Source organism: Lonchura striata, chromosome 2 (genome assembly GCF_046129695.1).
Source record: "Lonchura striata isolate bLonStr1 chromosome 2, bLonStr1.mat, whole genome shotgun sequence".
Lineage (NCBI taxonomy): Eukaryota > Metazoa > Chordata > Aves > Passeriformes > Estrildidae > Lonchura > Lonchura striata.
This window is the reverse complement of record NC_134604.1, coordinates 78,885,414-78,899,665: the sequence shown is the minus strand read 5'-3', so window position 1 is coordinate 78,899,665 and position 14,252 is coordinate 78,885,414. Positions and strand designations below refer to the sequence as shown.

Genomic DNA, 14,252 nt, shown 5'->3' with positions numbered 1-14,252 from the left:
GTCACAAAACCTGCAGTGTACAACAGAAAAGAACAGTAATATGGTGAATGCTCCAAACTAAGTTTTTAGGAGATAGTTTAAAAACTGCTCTTATTCCCTCCCAAGCATGTTTCCAGAGCTATTTTCAGCAGTCATTACAGTTACATGGTTAGATAGATAGATAGATAGATAGATAGATAGATAGATAGATAGATAGATAGATAGATGTGTCTGTATATGTCTATGTATACCTATGTCTACACACATATATTTATTTTCCTGCACTTCACCTGTTGTGACTTACTGATGATTCCTTATCCATTCTTATTCACAGTGATAAGGATTTCCTCAAGTCTTCCAGTGGACTTTGATAGTCTTTCTCCAGTGAGTACACACCATCACCAGTTTAAATGGCACTTTGGGACCTGCTATGAGGACTCTTTTCTTGCTTACATATGACTTAATTATTACTGGTAAAACAATGAATAAATTTACAATGAGTACACTTTCTCATGTTTAAAAAGCAGTGATTAATAATTTGCTACAGTTTAAACAGGCAAAACAAGATTTCCTTCTTCCAAAACTTTGGAAGAAGGGAATCTTGAGAATTGTCAACAACCAAAATGAAGCTGGTGTACACATCTAAATCAGGCAATTTTCATAGAATCACAGAATTATAGAATGGTTTGAGTTGGAAGACACCTTAAAGACCATCTAGTTTCAACCCCATGGGCAGAGACGCACAAGACAAGATTAAAGCACCACCCAACCTAGTCTAGAAGACTTCCAGGAATGGGGCAGACAGAAGACCCCTGCGCAACCTGCTCTGGTGCCCCACCACTCTCATACCAAATAAATTCTTCCTAATGCCAATTTAAATCTACCTTCTTTCCGTTTTAAGCTATTGTCCCTTGCCCTCTCACCACATGCTCTCACAAGAAGACCCTCTCCAGATCTCTTGTCAGCCCCCTTTATGTACTAGAAGGCTGATCTAAGGTCTTCCTGGAACTTTTTTGTCATCTGAAGAACCCCAACTCTCTCAGCCTGCCTTCAAAGGAGAGGTGCTCCAGTCCCCTCCTCATCCTCATGGCTCTCCCCTGGACTCTAAAACGTCACATCCTCCTTATCTTGGGGACCTCAGACCTGGACACAGCATTCCAGGTGGTGTCTTATGAGAGTGGAATACAGGCAATTACCTTCCTTGACCTACTGGTCAAAGTCCTTTTCATGCAGCCCAGGATACAGTTTGTGGTTTTGATGCACTAGATGTCCCCTGAACCAAAACTTGCATGGATTGACAGCAGTGTCCCCTTGGGAAGAGCCTAGAATGCCCAAAAGGCCCATAGGTCTGCCTACAAAATCTATATTTATCTGTAGAAAGCAGGTCCTCAGGTAGCTGTTTTTCTAACAAACTGTTAGAGCTGCTTCTGTGTTTAAAGATTTAGAATAATGCTCATAACAATAATAATCATATGTGTTTGTTTTCTTTCCTGCTTATGAGAGAAAGAAGTATAAAACATATTCAAGAACACTTCATAGGGTAGCTGGTTGATTTAGGTAGTAAAATAACGTAAGCCAAAAGATAAAAAATATTAGTTAGATGTGACACTCAGACAATATCCTTTCTTACGAGAAACACCTTTTGAATTTGACAGATGGCTTAATGTGAGATCTCAATATACCTTCAACAGCAAAATAAAAGAAATAAAGGTGATAATAAAAGTGGATGGCCTAGAGGTATGTTATTTGCATGGGATTCAGAAAATTAGTTTTCAGTTTGTGGCAGGAATTTACAGTAGCCAAATAAGGTTAGACTTATTAATCTCTACTGGTAACCAGTGAATTCACACAAAGGAATTAAGAGCAAGAGGAAATTTAGCTATTAGAAAAAACTCCTCCCCTCCCCATATGTTCCTTTTCATTTTCTCAGTGGAAAATCAAGAGGATTTTAAGTGGGAAAGGCTAGTCCTGAACTGATAAAAATCAAACTGAAATTGGCAAGGTTATTGCTTATCTCTCAGCTTTAAGGTGGAAGCAATGATGTGTGAAAGTAGTGCACATGAATGGTGCCAGAAGCTTCACTACTCAAGAAGCTGAAATCCCTTTTCCAAAACTACTGAGTGTACAACAGCATTGGGCAATCACTGAGATGAATATATGAATATATCACTATGTTTGGACCATATAAAATCATAATAATTTTTTTTTATACCATACAAAAGAAGACTGCAGCCTCTAAGAAAATATTTTAGAAAGTTTTTCTCAAAGTTTTCAGCTTTGTTTTCATTTTTTTTTTTTTTTATTTCTAAAATGGATAAATACTTAAAATAAATCCCAAGATCTATGAACCAGCTCTACCACACTATGTAAAGGATGTGATACAGATTATGGTGCACCGTTTCAGAATGAGACTTAGTGAAGCTAAACACAAAATAATGGTTCCTGAGGGAATTATAAAATCAACAACATGAGCACAAGTCAGTTGCAAAAAATTTTTTTGCTATTATTGCAGTCAAGATATATTAATCTTTTGCCATATATTTAAAGGAACACAACTGCATGAAAGCAAATGTTTAAAAATTCATGTTATAGAACTTTCTGGGACAACATAATTGGAATTATTGCCTGCTATAATTATTGCCTTGGGTCTTAATTTTTTTCTTCTTTTTCTATTTTTCCCTTCTCTCTCATTCCACTAAAGAGGAGATAAAATTCCTCTTCATGTATCAGTGCACCATTTCTTGAGTGTTTCTGCCCAGTGTTTCAGACAACATAATATGCTAAAAAAATACACAAATAAAGTATTTTATAATACATTTTCAGAATATGGAGTTCCAGGATCAGTTCTCGTGATATCCAGCAATATAGTTAAACCTCAGTCTTTTTATTTTGCATCTAATGGGGTTAGTCATCTAGTATTAGACTTTGCATTTAGTTCTGCTGTTAGTGAGCACCATAGTAGCCTTGCAGGAACAGAAGATTTCCCCTTTTGAATTAATTTGGTCCTTCATGAATGTTCATTTGATAAAGCTATACAACTGTATTTCTTGACAGCTCCCTGTAGTATTGTATCAAGGGATAATTTAGGCAAGAGAGTACAGGAGAATACAAGACAAAATTTGTGCAGCACACCAGAGTGTTGGCATTTGAGGTGAGGGACATGGCACCACCAGGACTTGATCCTGAAGATAGCAAATTTTCTCAGAGGCAGCCGATATATCTGATATCTTGCAAAATGGACTTCAAACTAAATATGATTGGAAAAGGAACACTTAAAAGCTAATGTGAATGTCTGTACATACCAGCTAGGGCTACAGTTCTGCCTGGCTCCAGCCTTCCCCATCCAAGTATTGATCCTTTCATACAACTACTGCTACTGACGTCAACACACACACATTAGGAGCACTTGACACTTTTTAGAACCGGGTCCTCAAGCAGATGCTGATAAAATCTGTAAGTGCTGAAAATGCATGCGGGTTGCTAAGGGTTCTTTAAAGCCAGGTATCTTTCATAAAAATAACCAGTGCCTGGCCAGTGTTTGGTCATGTTCCACAGGCCACTCCATCTGTAGAACAATTTCTTGATACATCTGACTCACTTGGGAAAGAAATAAATACAAGAGTAAAAAACACGAGTAGAAAAATTCTTCTGTCAATATGCGGTCAAGAAATCTCTTATGTCTTTGGATTCTGCCTGAAGGTTTCTACACAAAGTTCAAAGAGACAGACTTGCTGAAAGCGGGTCTGTATATATTCACCTCAAGGAGTGGGACTGGAGTGTATGGTTGATATTTTAACTTCCAGTTTGCAGACTGGAGGCATTTCTTCTTCTTTTTGACTGTTTAAAAAAAAAATTCACTTTTTTTTTTCTTTAATGTGTTAAAATAATAGTGAGAAAATAGCCAGTAAGGCTTTTCTGTCTTAGAAAATCAAAGTAAGAATTGCAAGAGATGTTTATAATTAGGCAGGCCTTGATTTGTCATGCACTGAGACATTTATCTTTCACTTGTGGTTACAAGAACAACATACTATGGGTAAGCCAACCCATATACGTTCTTGTGGGGCATCAACTCTTTGCAGTCGCTGCCTACACATACACATTGCTACTCTGATGTACCCTGGGGTAAATGCAAGCAAGTTCACCCTTCAGTGAAGTTATTTTTCCTTTATTATCCTATTGGAGAATGTCTCACAGCCCAACAATTCCACAATTGATTTGCTGGCAGCTGAGCCCTGAGGCTTGGAATGTAAATAAGACTCAGAATGAAAGTGATGTGCACTGCAGCAGCCAACACTGAGTGCAGGTACTTCATCAATTGACCTGATTTCTGGAAAATCTACTTGCAACCTTGAAACTTGCTTGCAATTACAATTTTTGCAATAAAATATTAGTCTCCATGGTAATGAGAAGTGCTTTACTAACTCATTTAGGGAAAAAAAAAAACAAAGGAGATGACAGTATCTCTGAGAAAATTAAATTTTCAACATTATTTCACAGTTGGACAGCTTCATGAAGACTTGTCAACAAATTAGTAGCATTCTTCACATTTTATATATGAAAAATCAGAGTAATTAATAGGCCTCAGGCCTTCCTTGCAAAAAGGAGATTTAATGAGCTCTGTAGCAGTATCAGAACAGAAGAGCACATCAATAGTTGGCATCTGTCCATGCAAAGGAACACCACCAATAGAAAGATGGCCCTGCCTTATTCCTTACCAGATTTACTAAATGTAATTAGATAAATGCTGCTCTACCCATTTAAATGTTGCAAAATTCTGGGGCACAAATTATCACTTTGGGACAGGAATTCTGTCTTTGCTATGCGTTTTTGTAGTATCTATCACTATGGGAGTCTCACCCACAGGCCTTAGTAACTGAGGGGGGAAATGAATAATTCCACTTCAGTAGGAACTAGAAGAACAAGAAGAAATGTTACAGGCTCTGTAGAAAGCCAGGTGCTCAACAGACCACGTGTTGTTCAGGCCAACTAATGAAAAAAAGGTCTCTTTTACAAGCTACATATACAGGCTTACAATGGTTGTGAAATCTTTGTGAATAACCTCCTCACAGGAGACAGTCAAAATAACAGGCAAATTATTCAAGACTGGGAGGTACAAAACTGAAGTCAGGGTGGGGAGAGAGAAAAGAATGATCCTTTTTCTCCTGTCTTAGAGGGTCAGAGAGAGAGGTGCAGAATTCAGTGCATGGCAGCCTACTCAGGGGTGTCCTATCAAATCCACTTTCCATCAACAAGAAGTCTTCTAGAAGATAATTGAGTAGTTGAAAAAACCAGTCCCATTTCTCCTGAGATGGAGCTCTCTTGGATGGATGGAAGAAGAGTACAGATTGTGTCCTATGAAACTGTTGGGGTTTTAATATCCTTCTAGCTCAGCTTGTTTTATGAAACCTCAGAATTCCTCACTAGAAGGAAAACATTATGTTATAAACTGCTCTGTTGGGTTCTGTTTCTTATTCTTGCCATTGAGTTACTGTCAATCATGGATAAGCAACTTTATCTCATTATTGTTCAGGTTTTCCACCTCTAAAGCAAGATGCTTTCCTTTGCCAAGCACTCTAGATGAAAACAACAATATTGTAGAGATATAGATAAAGTATTTATTCTTAAATTTGTTATATAGCCATAATTACCACTGAGCAAAAAGGAAAAGAAAGAAAAATGTTATTTACAAATCACAGCTGGAAATTATCTAAAAGCAGCCACTCTAACTACACTCTACAGTAACTCACAGGTCTTAAATATCTCAGTGCTTTCTTGGGTAGACACTAAAAATGCAAGTATTACTGTACGATCTCATGCTTATAGCCACAATTATTTGAAACAAAATTATTTTAGTAAGAACAACAATTTGATTTCACAAATAAAAGCAACAAGAAAAGTTTAAAATAATTTCTGTGGTTTATGTCAGTTAGTCTCATATCTTGGCCTGCTGTCTGATGGTGTCTAATGGTTGCGTATTGGATCACACTGCTCTTCACCCCAAACACAGATGCAGTTTTTAAAATCTTTCAATAAAGATTTTGACTTAGGAGTTAAAAATGGGTTCATGTAAATCATGCACTATTAATGTCACCTTTTTCATTGTGTTACAGTATTTCATTGTATGTATTTCCCTAGAGTTCTCACTTCTAGAGATCAAAAATCCCTTTTTCCCTCCTACTTTTTAAATATAGGCCTCAGTTATGGAATTCTTCACATGCAGATGAACTTTCAGGATTTCATGGAACCCATTGTTAGGTAAGCTGGAAATGAAATAAAAGACAAGGTTAAACTCATGGTTGAAAAGTTAAAAATAGCAGGAAAAGGTATAGGCCCCAATTCATTCTTTCTTCTACATCACTTCATCATAATTTCATACTACTCAGAACAAAATTACATCATCTGACTGATTTACCACATTCAGCACTATATTTTATTCAGGCAAATTGCTATGTGAGTGTAAAATGAAGGTCCAGTGTGCTAACATTAGGTAATACAAGGAAAGTCAAACAATTTTTCTTGTCCTCTGACGACGGTTTCAAATGCTTTTCAAGAGATGTTTCTTTAGATGCTGAAAGGTTTTTGCAGTAGATTATAATTTTCCTAATCTTTTAATAGATGGCACAATGGAATTTTATAAAGTGTACATTAAAGTTCTAATAACTTTAAAATAGATAGAACAGTCTTTAAAAGTGCCTATTTTTATTTATATTTGTGTGTATATGTGTGTAGTTTAAACACGATTAAACTGGAGGACAAATGTAATGAATTACAAATTGATTCTGACAGTAGAGATGCTTGTACAGCCTCTTGATTAGGACAATAAAATTTTAAAATATAAAACTTGAAAACATTCTTAAATAATAATGTTAGCACATGCAATCATTCAGATTGTGTCTCCAATCTTTTCCTCATACAGCTTGAAATAATTTTAGGAAGGAAATTTGAGAACCTTTGAAAATTATTTAAGAGTTCCACATTCCATTTATATTTTCTTTTTTATCTTCTGCTTCTTTGTGTCAAGAGCAGATAGTTATTTTAATTTCAATGTCTGGCAAAGAGAGGTGTATTTTCTCTAACAAAAAGCTAGGCAGATGTACAGAGTGAAGTAGTTCAGTATTAATGGTGAATTTGTAATAAGCTGGCATAACTACATTGGTGCTTTCCTTGAAAGGTTTAGGTGGATTATTGATAGACAGTTCTTTATTTTTTCCCATAAAAGCTGAAGTATAGCTTGCACTAAGTCCAAAGCATTACAATGACAAGCAGTGATGAGTATTCTTATGGTTCAGAGAACAACAGAATAGTGGAATCTTTGTTATCCACACGTCTTTGACCTACTACATTTTCATATTTTATTGAAAAGAACACATCCCATATACCATAATTCTCACATTCAGAATTAACTGTTCTAAAAATATATTTCTTTATCTACTTATTTAGGGAAAGCAGAATGTGTGATTAAGTATATACTTTTAACACCATTTAAGACTGTGAGCCAAATATCCTTCAACTCTACCCTAAACATATTAGTAGCAGCAAAACATAGTAGCAACAAGTCTTCAATGGACCTGCTCATTCTCAACCAGTGAGCAGGGATATGTCTACAGCAGCAAGACTAAAGGATTCAGTACTTCACTGGAAGCCTCAATTTGAAGGAAAATTAGAGTTGTAGGGTCTTTCTGTCCTTTTCTAATCCTCTTCTAATAACTTCTGTTCCATTTAATCCAGAGTTATCAAAGTACAGGAGCCTCAAGCATGTTCAGTTCCTGTGTGTTTCATAAAAAAGCCCATGATGGCTGTGTAAATGGCAGCAACCTGATAGACACTTTCACAGAGAAATCCACACCAATTCTGCATGGTGACTGCCTGGCCAAGCTGTTCACCAGCAAACACACTCATAGCTCTGGTCAGTCACAGAATAAAGTGAACCTGGAACAGGTGGCAAGCCAAAAAGCAGAGTGAGGAATACCAAGGGATCTTAATGAGGATGACGTATATGGGTCACAAGGGGAGCCACAGTTAGTAAAGCAAGGAGGTATAGGAAGATAAGACACAGAAAAAACAGGAAACAAGACTCCATTCATCGCGTTCCTCTTGCAACAATCTCATTTAACTTGTTTCCTTTCTTTTTTTTTTTTAAGAGTTACAGTTGATCAACATTGTAACTGCACCAGGCATACGAGTTTGCTTGTCTCTACCTATGTATGTGTACTTATAGACACACACACGTGTACAATACATGACATACAAAACAAGCTGCCTAAAACCTGCTACCTAAATGCCTCATTCAGTGTAATTAACTGGGGTACCAGCTGTCGAGAGGAAGAGATCATTGAAATACTATTAACAACAGTAGAGAAAATATGCCTATTCTTTACAGAAATATTTGCATATAAAATGCCTGTGCACACCCCAACCGTGGAACAGGTAGGGACCAGCTGGTTACCTCCAGGCACAAGCAGTGGCTCTCAATGGTCACAGCCACATTTATGATGGCAAAATCCAGGCAATGGAAAAGACACAGCTGTTCCAAAAAGAGCTGCAGTAGCAACTGACAGCCTTTTTAAGCTTCTGAACTGTTTTGGTTGAATCCTGCATTACCACAGTCCTTGGCATTTTATTCCCTTGTCTGCAAAGTCACTGTGACACTGTCAAGTGTTGATCCCTTGAAATATGACGGGTTTTGCACACTCCTTTCTTACAAAGCAAGGCTGGCCTTTGTGCAGATCTGCAATGGTAGGCTGCTAAAAATAAGGACACAATAGCCAGATCAACTTAGCATGCAGAGAAAACTACAGCACAAGGAGATACTGACTTCATACACACAACCCTCCCAGAACCTGCAGGGGAAAAAAAAAAAAAAAAAAAAAAAAAAAAGTGTTGTATTTAGGAACTGCTTCAAATTGAAATGCTATAATAACCCTCCAAAGAAGCAGACTGAAGATAAATTATGCAACTGTAGCTGATTTAAATCAGATTTTGAGGGAACTAGGGAACTCTCCAGAACAGGTATTTGCTCTGCAGTTCTTCATGTTAATTAAAGCTGAACAGAAGGTCATCATAAAAGCTGCCATATTATAGAAAGAAAAATAATAAAACCCTAAGAAAAAAAAAAAAAAAGGGTTATTTCTAAATGGAAAATAATGGGAAGCAGAGCCTTCTGCCTGTGTTAACTAGTTCATATGGAAATGTTAATCACTATTATTGTATTGACATAAGTGGTGACGAGATGATTTATACCATCTGGGCATCTGGCTGTGTGGAAATATATATATTTGACCAGAACTGACGATACCAGCAGACACACTGAACAAATGAAAATCCACTTACAAAGCACAGATCAAGGATGTGCAGATGTCCAAGAAATGTAAGCAAAGGAGCTACTAAGAAGAATATGTCATTCAAATGGGCCATTAGTAGAAATAAATACATCAGCAAATGTGATAAAGTCAAACTAGCTATGAAACCAAACACAGAAAAGTGAAAGTGAGTCAAATAGTACAAGTCCAGCAATTGTCACAGTGAGTCTGGTGAAGCAAATCTTAACCTTGATTCACAGAACCTTACATATATTTACAGATGCTTAAATTAAAATAAATTGTTACATATGGGCAAACTTAAGCATGAACTGAAATTTCATTTGCTTCATTAGAAGATATGGAAGATAAGATTGAATACATTATTTTCTAACTAAGGAATTTCTTTCTAAATTGGGCCCCTCTCTTCTGAGTCAGGGCCCTTCCATTAGCAAACACTAATTAAAAATTCTATACATATTGTCATCTCAGGAAGATTGTTAATTTGAGAATTCTTGTTGAGAAGAATTTGACTTGATAATATGTATGGTGTAGTAGTTTGGGGGGTGGAAGCTGAAATAATAAGGAAATGTCAGGAAACATCAACCAGCACTTCCTAATCATGAAATAATATGGTAAATCAGCTACTTTTAGGAAGTGATATAAATCTCAATGCTTTGGATTGTAGAAGCAGAAACGTAGAAAACATGCTTTTGTTGGTTATTGCACGGTTTACCATGTAAAGGTAAAAGGCAAAATGACCCAAAAGTCATAAAGACATCTTTCACTTTTAACATTTCACAATGGCAAATTATGAAACACAAATCTTCCTCACTGCGGCTATTTAGATCACTAAGTCAGGATCAAAGCCAGAACAGACAAGATCATTTTAAAGTACAAGGCCCAATTTAGTGGTTTGCACATCTTTGCGTATCTATTTTAGTTCTTGTACCACAGGGACCAGAAGTCTGCAATCAGTTCACAGAGCTTTGCATGCTTGATGACAGCAGGTCGCCGGCTTTCCACAGCTTCACCACCGAGAAGCACCTCAAACACTTTGTGGTAGCTCTTTAACAGGCACAAGTTACAGACTTCCATCTTAAAAGCAGGAGCTTCACATATACAGCTGAATAATATACGAGCCTGGCAATTGTGCTGGCTCAGCTGCTGCCTCACACGCAGCTGAGCTGTCCGTGTTGCAGAGCAGATGTTCCAAAGCAGGTGTCAGCAGACAGTTATGGGTGGCAACCACCAAAGCCCTCCCAAAGCACTGTTTCCACTCGAGAGTTAAAGCTTCAAAGGAGACATGAAATAACCTTGTTAATTTGACGCTTGATAATGCAAACATCTTAAAAATCCCACTCCAAATTGTATGTCACTCCCTGGCACGAAGCCAGAAGTTCTCATCCAATTTCAGCGTATTAAGGTTTTAATGGGGGCTTTTTAGAGAAGCTTCTGCCGAACATTTGGTGCTACCAGCTCAATGCCTAATCACACCTTCTTAGAAGGAAATCGCGGTGATGCTAAAACGAGGAATTAACTGCACCTGATACAGCCTTTTTCTCCTTACAGTACCTGTCCTGCGGATAGCATCCGCAACAGCCCCAGTAGGACGAGAACCTCTTCGAGAAAGGCTGAACGCTCTGCCAGCTCACCCCGCTACCCGTCCCAGGCGGCGAGACCCCGACACCCATCTCCGCCACCGCCCCACCGTTCTGTATCCTCTTCCCGGGGGATTCTCGCTCCGCGCACGCCCGCCGCCGCAGGCACCTCGCCCGTGCGAGCGGAGCGGGGGACGCGGCGCCCGCGGTTCTCCCGCCCCTGCGCCGGGCGGCCCCGCTCTCCCGGGCTCAGCCGAGCCGCCCCCACCCCGCGGCCGCCCAGATGCGCGGGACTACGACCACCGCCGGGGCAGGGCAGGCGGGCAGCGGGAACGCGGCGCAGGCGATGGCGGGCAGCGCCGGGAGCCCGCCCAGCCCCGCCTGTGCCCGGGTGCGCACTTTGGGATGAAGGGGAGCGACCCGCACCGGCCCCGCGCCCGCCGCGAGTGAGCTCCCGGCTCCGCCCGCCGGGCCCGCCTGCGCGCGTCATCGCGCGCGCAGCCAATGGGCGGGCGGGGCTGGCCCGGGGGCGGGGCCAGGGAGGGGCGGGGCGGGGCGGCAGCCAATGGGCTGCGGGGATGTTCCCGGAGGCGCAGCCGCCGCGGCCCCTCCCCCGCCGGCCGCTCCGGCTCGGGGCTCGCCGGGCGGGAGAGTTTCGCTCCCGGGTGGGAGATGCCGCGCGGGCTCCGTGTCCTCGCAGGTAACGCCGCGCGGGGGAACGGGGTCTCGCCAGTGCCCCGTCCGCTGGTGGGACCGGCCCGGGGGGTGGGGGCCGGACGGGACGGGCCACCTCCTACGGCGGAGCCGTCGCCGCCTGGACAAAAGGGGAGCGGCGAGCGGGGCAGGGCCACCGCCAAACTCCCGGCGGGGTTCGCCTGCCCCCCAGCCTCGACCCTTACCTCGAACCCGCCGCTGCCTTCCCGGGCGGGCTCCTTCCCCGGGGCCGCCCGCCGGGTGCCCGGGACGCCCCCAAGTTTGCGGGGCTCCGCGCACGGCCGGCGCCACCCCGGGAGCGAGCCACCCCCGCGGCGCCGGCGCCCTTCGGCGGGCGGCAGCGCGCCCGCCCCGCCGCGGTGCCCGCGGTGTGCCGCGGCCGCTCTCCGGGTCGGCTCGGGCTCGCCTTTCCTGGCGAGGGCGGCGGGGAGGCGCCCTCCCCGTCCCCGGCCGCGCGGCAGTGCCGTGTGCCGCTCCGGGAGGTGGCGGTCCCCCGTGGGTGCCCGCACCGCCCGTGCGGCCATCGCGCTGGCCGCGGAGGGCAGCCCCCCATGGACCGGCCTCCTGCACCGCAGCGAAGAGGGCTGGCAGTAGCTTTGCCCCGGATAAATAGAGCAAGCGTAATGGCAGAAACTTTCAGGGCGAAATAATTTTTGAGTAGATTAAATATTTTAATTGCGTGGTTCGTGTTGATGCTGTAGCCGTGCTGTTGGAAGTAACGCCATGCACTTCCCTCAGTTAACAGCCACGCTTTCTCTCTTTGTTTCCGTCAAACTACGAGCACAGGGGTGAACTACTCCGAGAAAAGGTTTTGCTCTTAAAGCAGCTGCTTTGCTCAGCCGGGGAGCTCCAGCCTCTCAGGTTGCACAGCTCCAGGTTACTGACTTTATCTGAATTTGGGAGCAGCGCCATATGGTCTCCAAAGCGAGGAGGGGCAGCGGTGTGGCAGCGTGTACTGCCTGTCCCTGTGCACGTGTGTGTGCAGGAACTGGGAATACGCGGGGACCGGAATGTAGTCCTGCAAAAAGAGAAAGCTACAAAGCAACTGCTGCAGCAGCTCTAATGGTCAGCTCTGTTCCAGAAGCCAGATAGATGCTTGGAGCTGTTTTCCTAGATCATGCAAAGTCATTAAATGCAATGTTTGCAGGGGTGCACTAGAGCTATTTTTCCAGAGTCTCTATTTTTTGTGTGAAGGTATTAAATGCAATATTTTCAGGAGTGCAACAGTTGATTTAATAAGCAAATAAATAAGAAGAAACTTAAGATAGGCTACTATATGTGCCTGTCATTCTTTGGGTTTACAAAATAAAAGATTCATAGTCTGCCTGGATTTTATTGCGGTTTTCCATTCATAGCTTCCTTTGCTTGCCGTTTATACCAGCACTTGATAATAATGCCACTCACAGTAGTGTCTGAGCACCCAAGAAGTGGAGGCAGAGTAGTAGTCCAGACAGAAGGCTGCCTCTGGAGCATGCAGAGAGACCCATCCGAGTAAAGGTGGCTCATGGGTGTAAACCTCCAGCCTTAGTTACCTCCACACTGATATATATCACTCAGTGTGCTTGGATTGCAGGGTCTTTTTCATCTGCCTCAACAACTTCATGAGCCCATTTAGCAGTAGAACTTCAACTGCACTTGAGGTGTGCTGAGTGATCTCATGAACAATCATCTCATCTTAATTCTATGGGTCTTGCTGTCTCATTGCTTGAATTGTTGAGATTTAGGGCCTAGCCTATTAACTGATACCTCCATATGCCTATCTGTGATGTGTGTATGAATTCCTTGTGTGGGGGAATGTGTAAGACTAGGTCCTTTAATCTGATTAATTGAAGGGAGTTTAACTCTTTTGACAACTGGCAGTGTTTGCTTTTCAAACGTGGAAGGAAATTATAATGTTTATCATTTTCTACAGAGCTTTATAAATGTTTTGCAATCCCTCTGATGCATCTGTTTGTATTGCTTGAAAAGAACAGTAAGAAACAAAAAAACAGTGATTTGCTCTAGGTTTTAGAATTTGTCTGTGCCAAAGTTCTACTTTAGCATCTAAGAATTTCTTGTATTGATCTCTGTGCTCCAACCATGATAAATTCTGCCTTTACTTCCTCACTGAAGTACAAAATTATGTTTTGGTACGTTCCAGTAACTATGAGAGGCTCTGAGGAAAAAGCATGTAAGGTTATATGAAACTTCATCTCCTGTCCCAAGCCAGCTTTCCTTTAAAGTTCTATTTTTAGTGAATTAGAGCCGTAACCATGCACTTGTATGTGTTTCTTCCAGATTTTCAACCAACATAATGCTGAAGCTCCCAACTTGGAACCAGCATTTCACAGAATGGCACAAATGGAACCTAATCTGGACCATGACGTATCATGGTTCCTCCTTCCATCATACTGGGCTAAAATGGTTGTGGCATTAATTTCCTTCCTCTGTTTTGCTAACAGCTATGATGGAGATTTTGTCTTTGATGATTCTGAAGCCATCATCAACAATAAGGTTAGTCTCTCTTCTTTTCCTTACACCCTTTGGCATAAAATGTCATAGGAAAAGAAATACTGCAACAGTTGACCAAAAAAGGCCCAAAACCAAAAAAGTCCCAAAAGTTTCAGCCTGGTAAAGAGCTTCCTTTGGATATTACTTTTTTTAAAAATACTTCATTTTTCCA

General features: G+C 41.7%; 1 protein-coding gene across 4 annotated transcripts in view; it reads left to right on the top strand.

Moving 5' to 3' along the window:
- Positions 1–11,466: 11,466 nt before the first annotated feature.
- TMTC4 (transmembrane O-mannosyltransferase targeting cadherins 4) overlaps positions 11,467–14,252 on the top strand; it is a 55,536-nt gene continuing 52,750 nt past the window's right edge. For 3 of the 4 annotated variants that reach the window (XR_002465435.2, XR_002465434.2, XM_021530249.2), the window contains exons 1-2: positions 11,489–11,576; positions 13,868–14,083. Coding sequence is in view for 2 of the 4 variants with exons in the window: in XM_021530249.2 (XP_021385924.2) it covers positions 13,922–14,083 (162 nt within the window). In the remaining 2 variants the exon portion in view is untranslated. Of the gene's footprint in view, positions 11,577–13,867; positions 14,084–14,252 lie in introns of all 4 variants that reach the window. The other variant, XM_021530250.2, reaches the window with a different exon arrangement.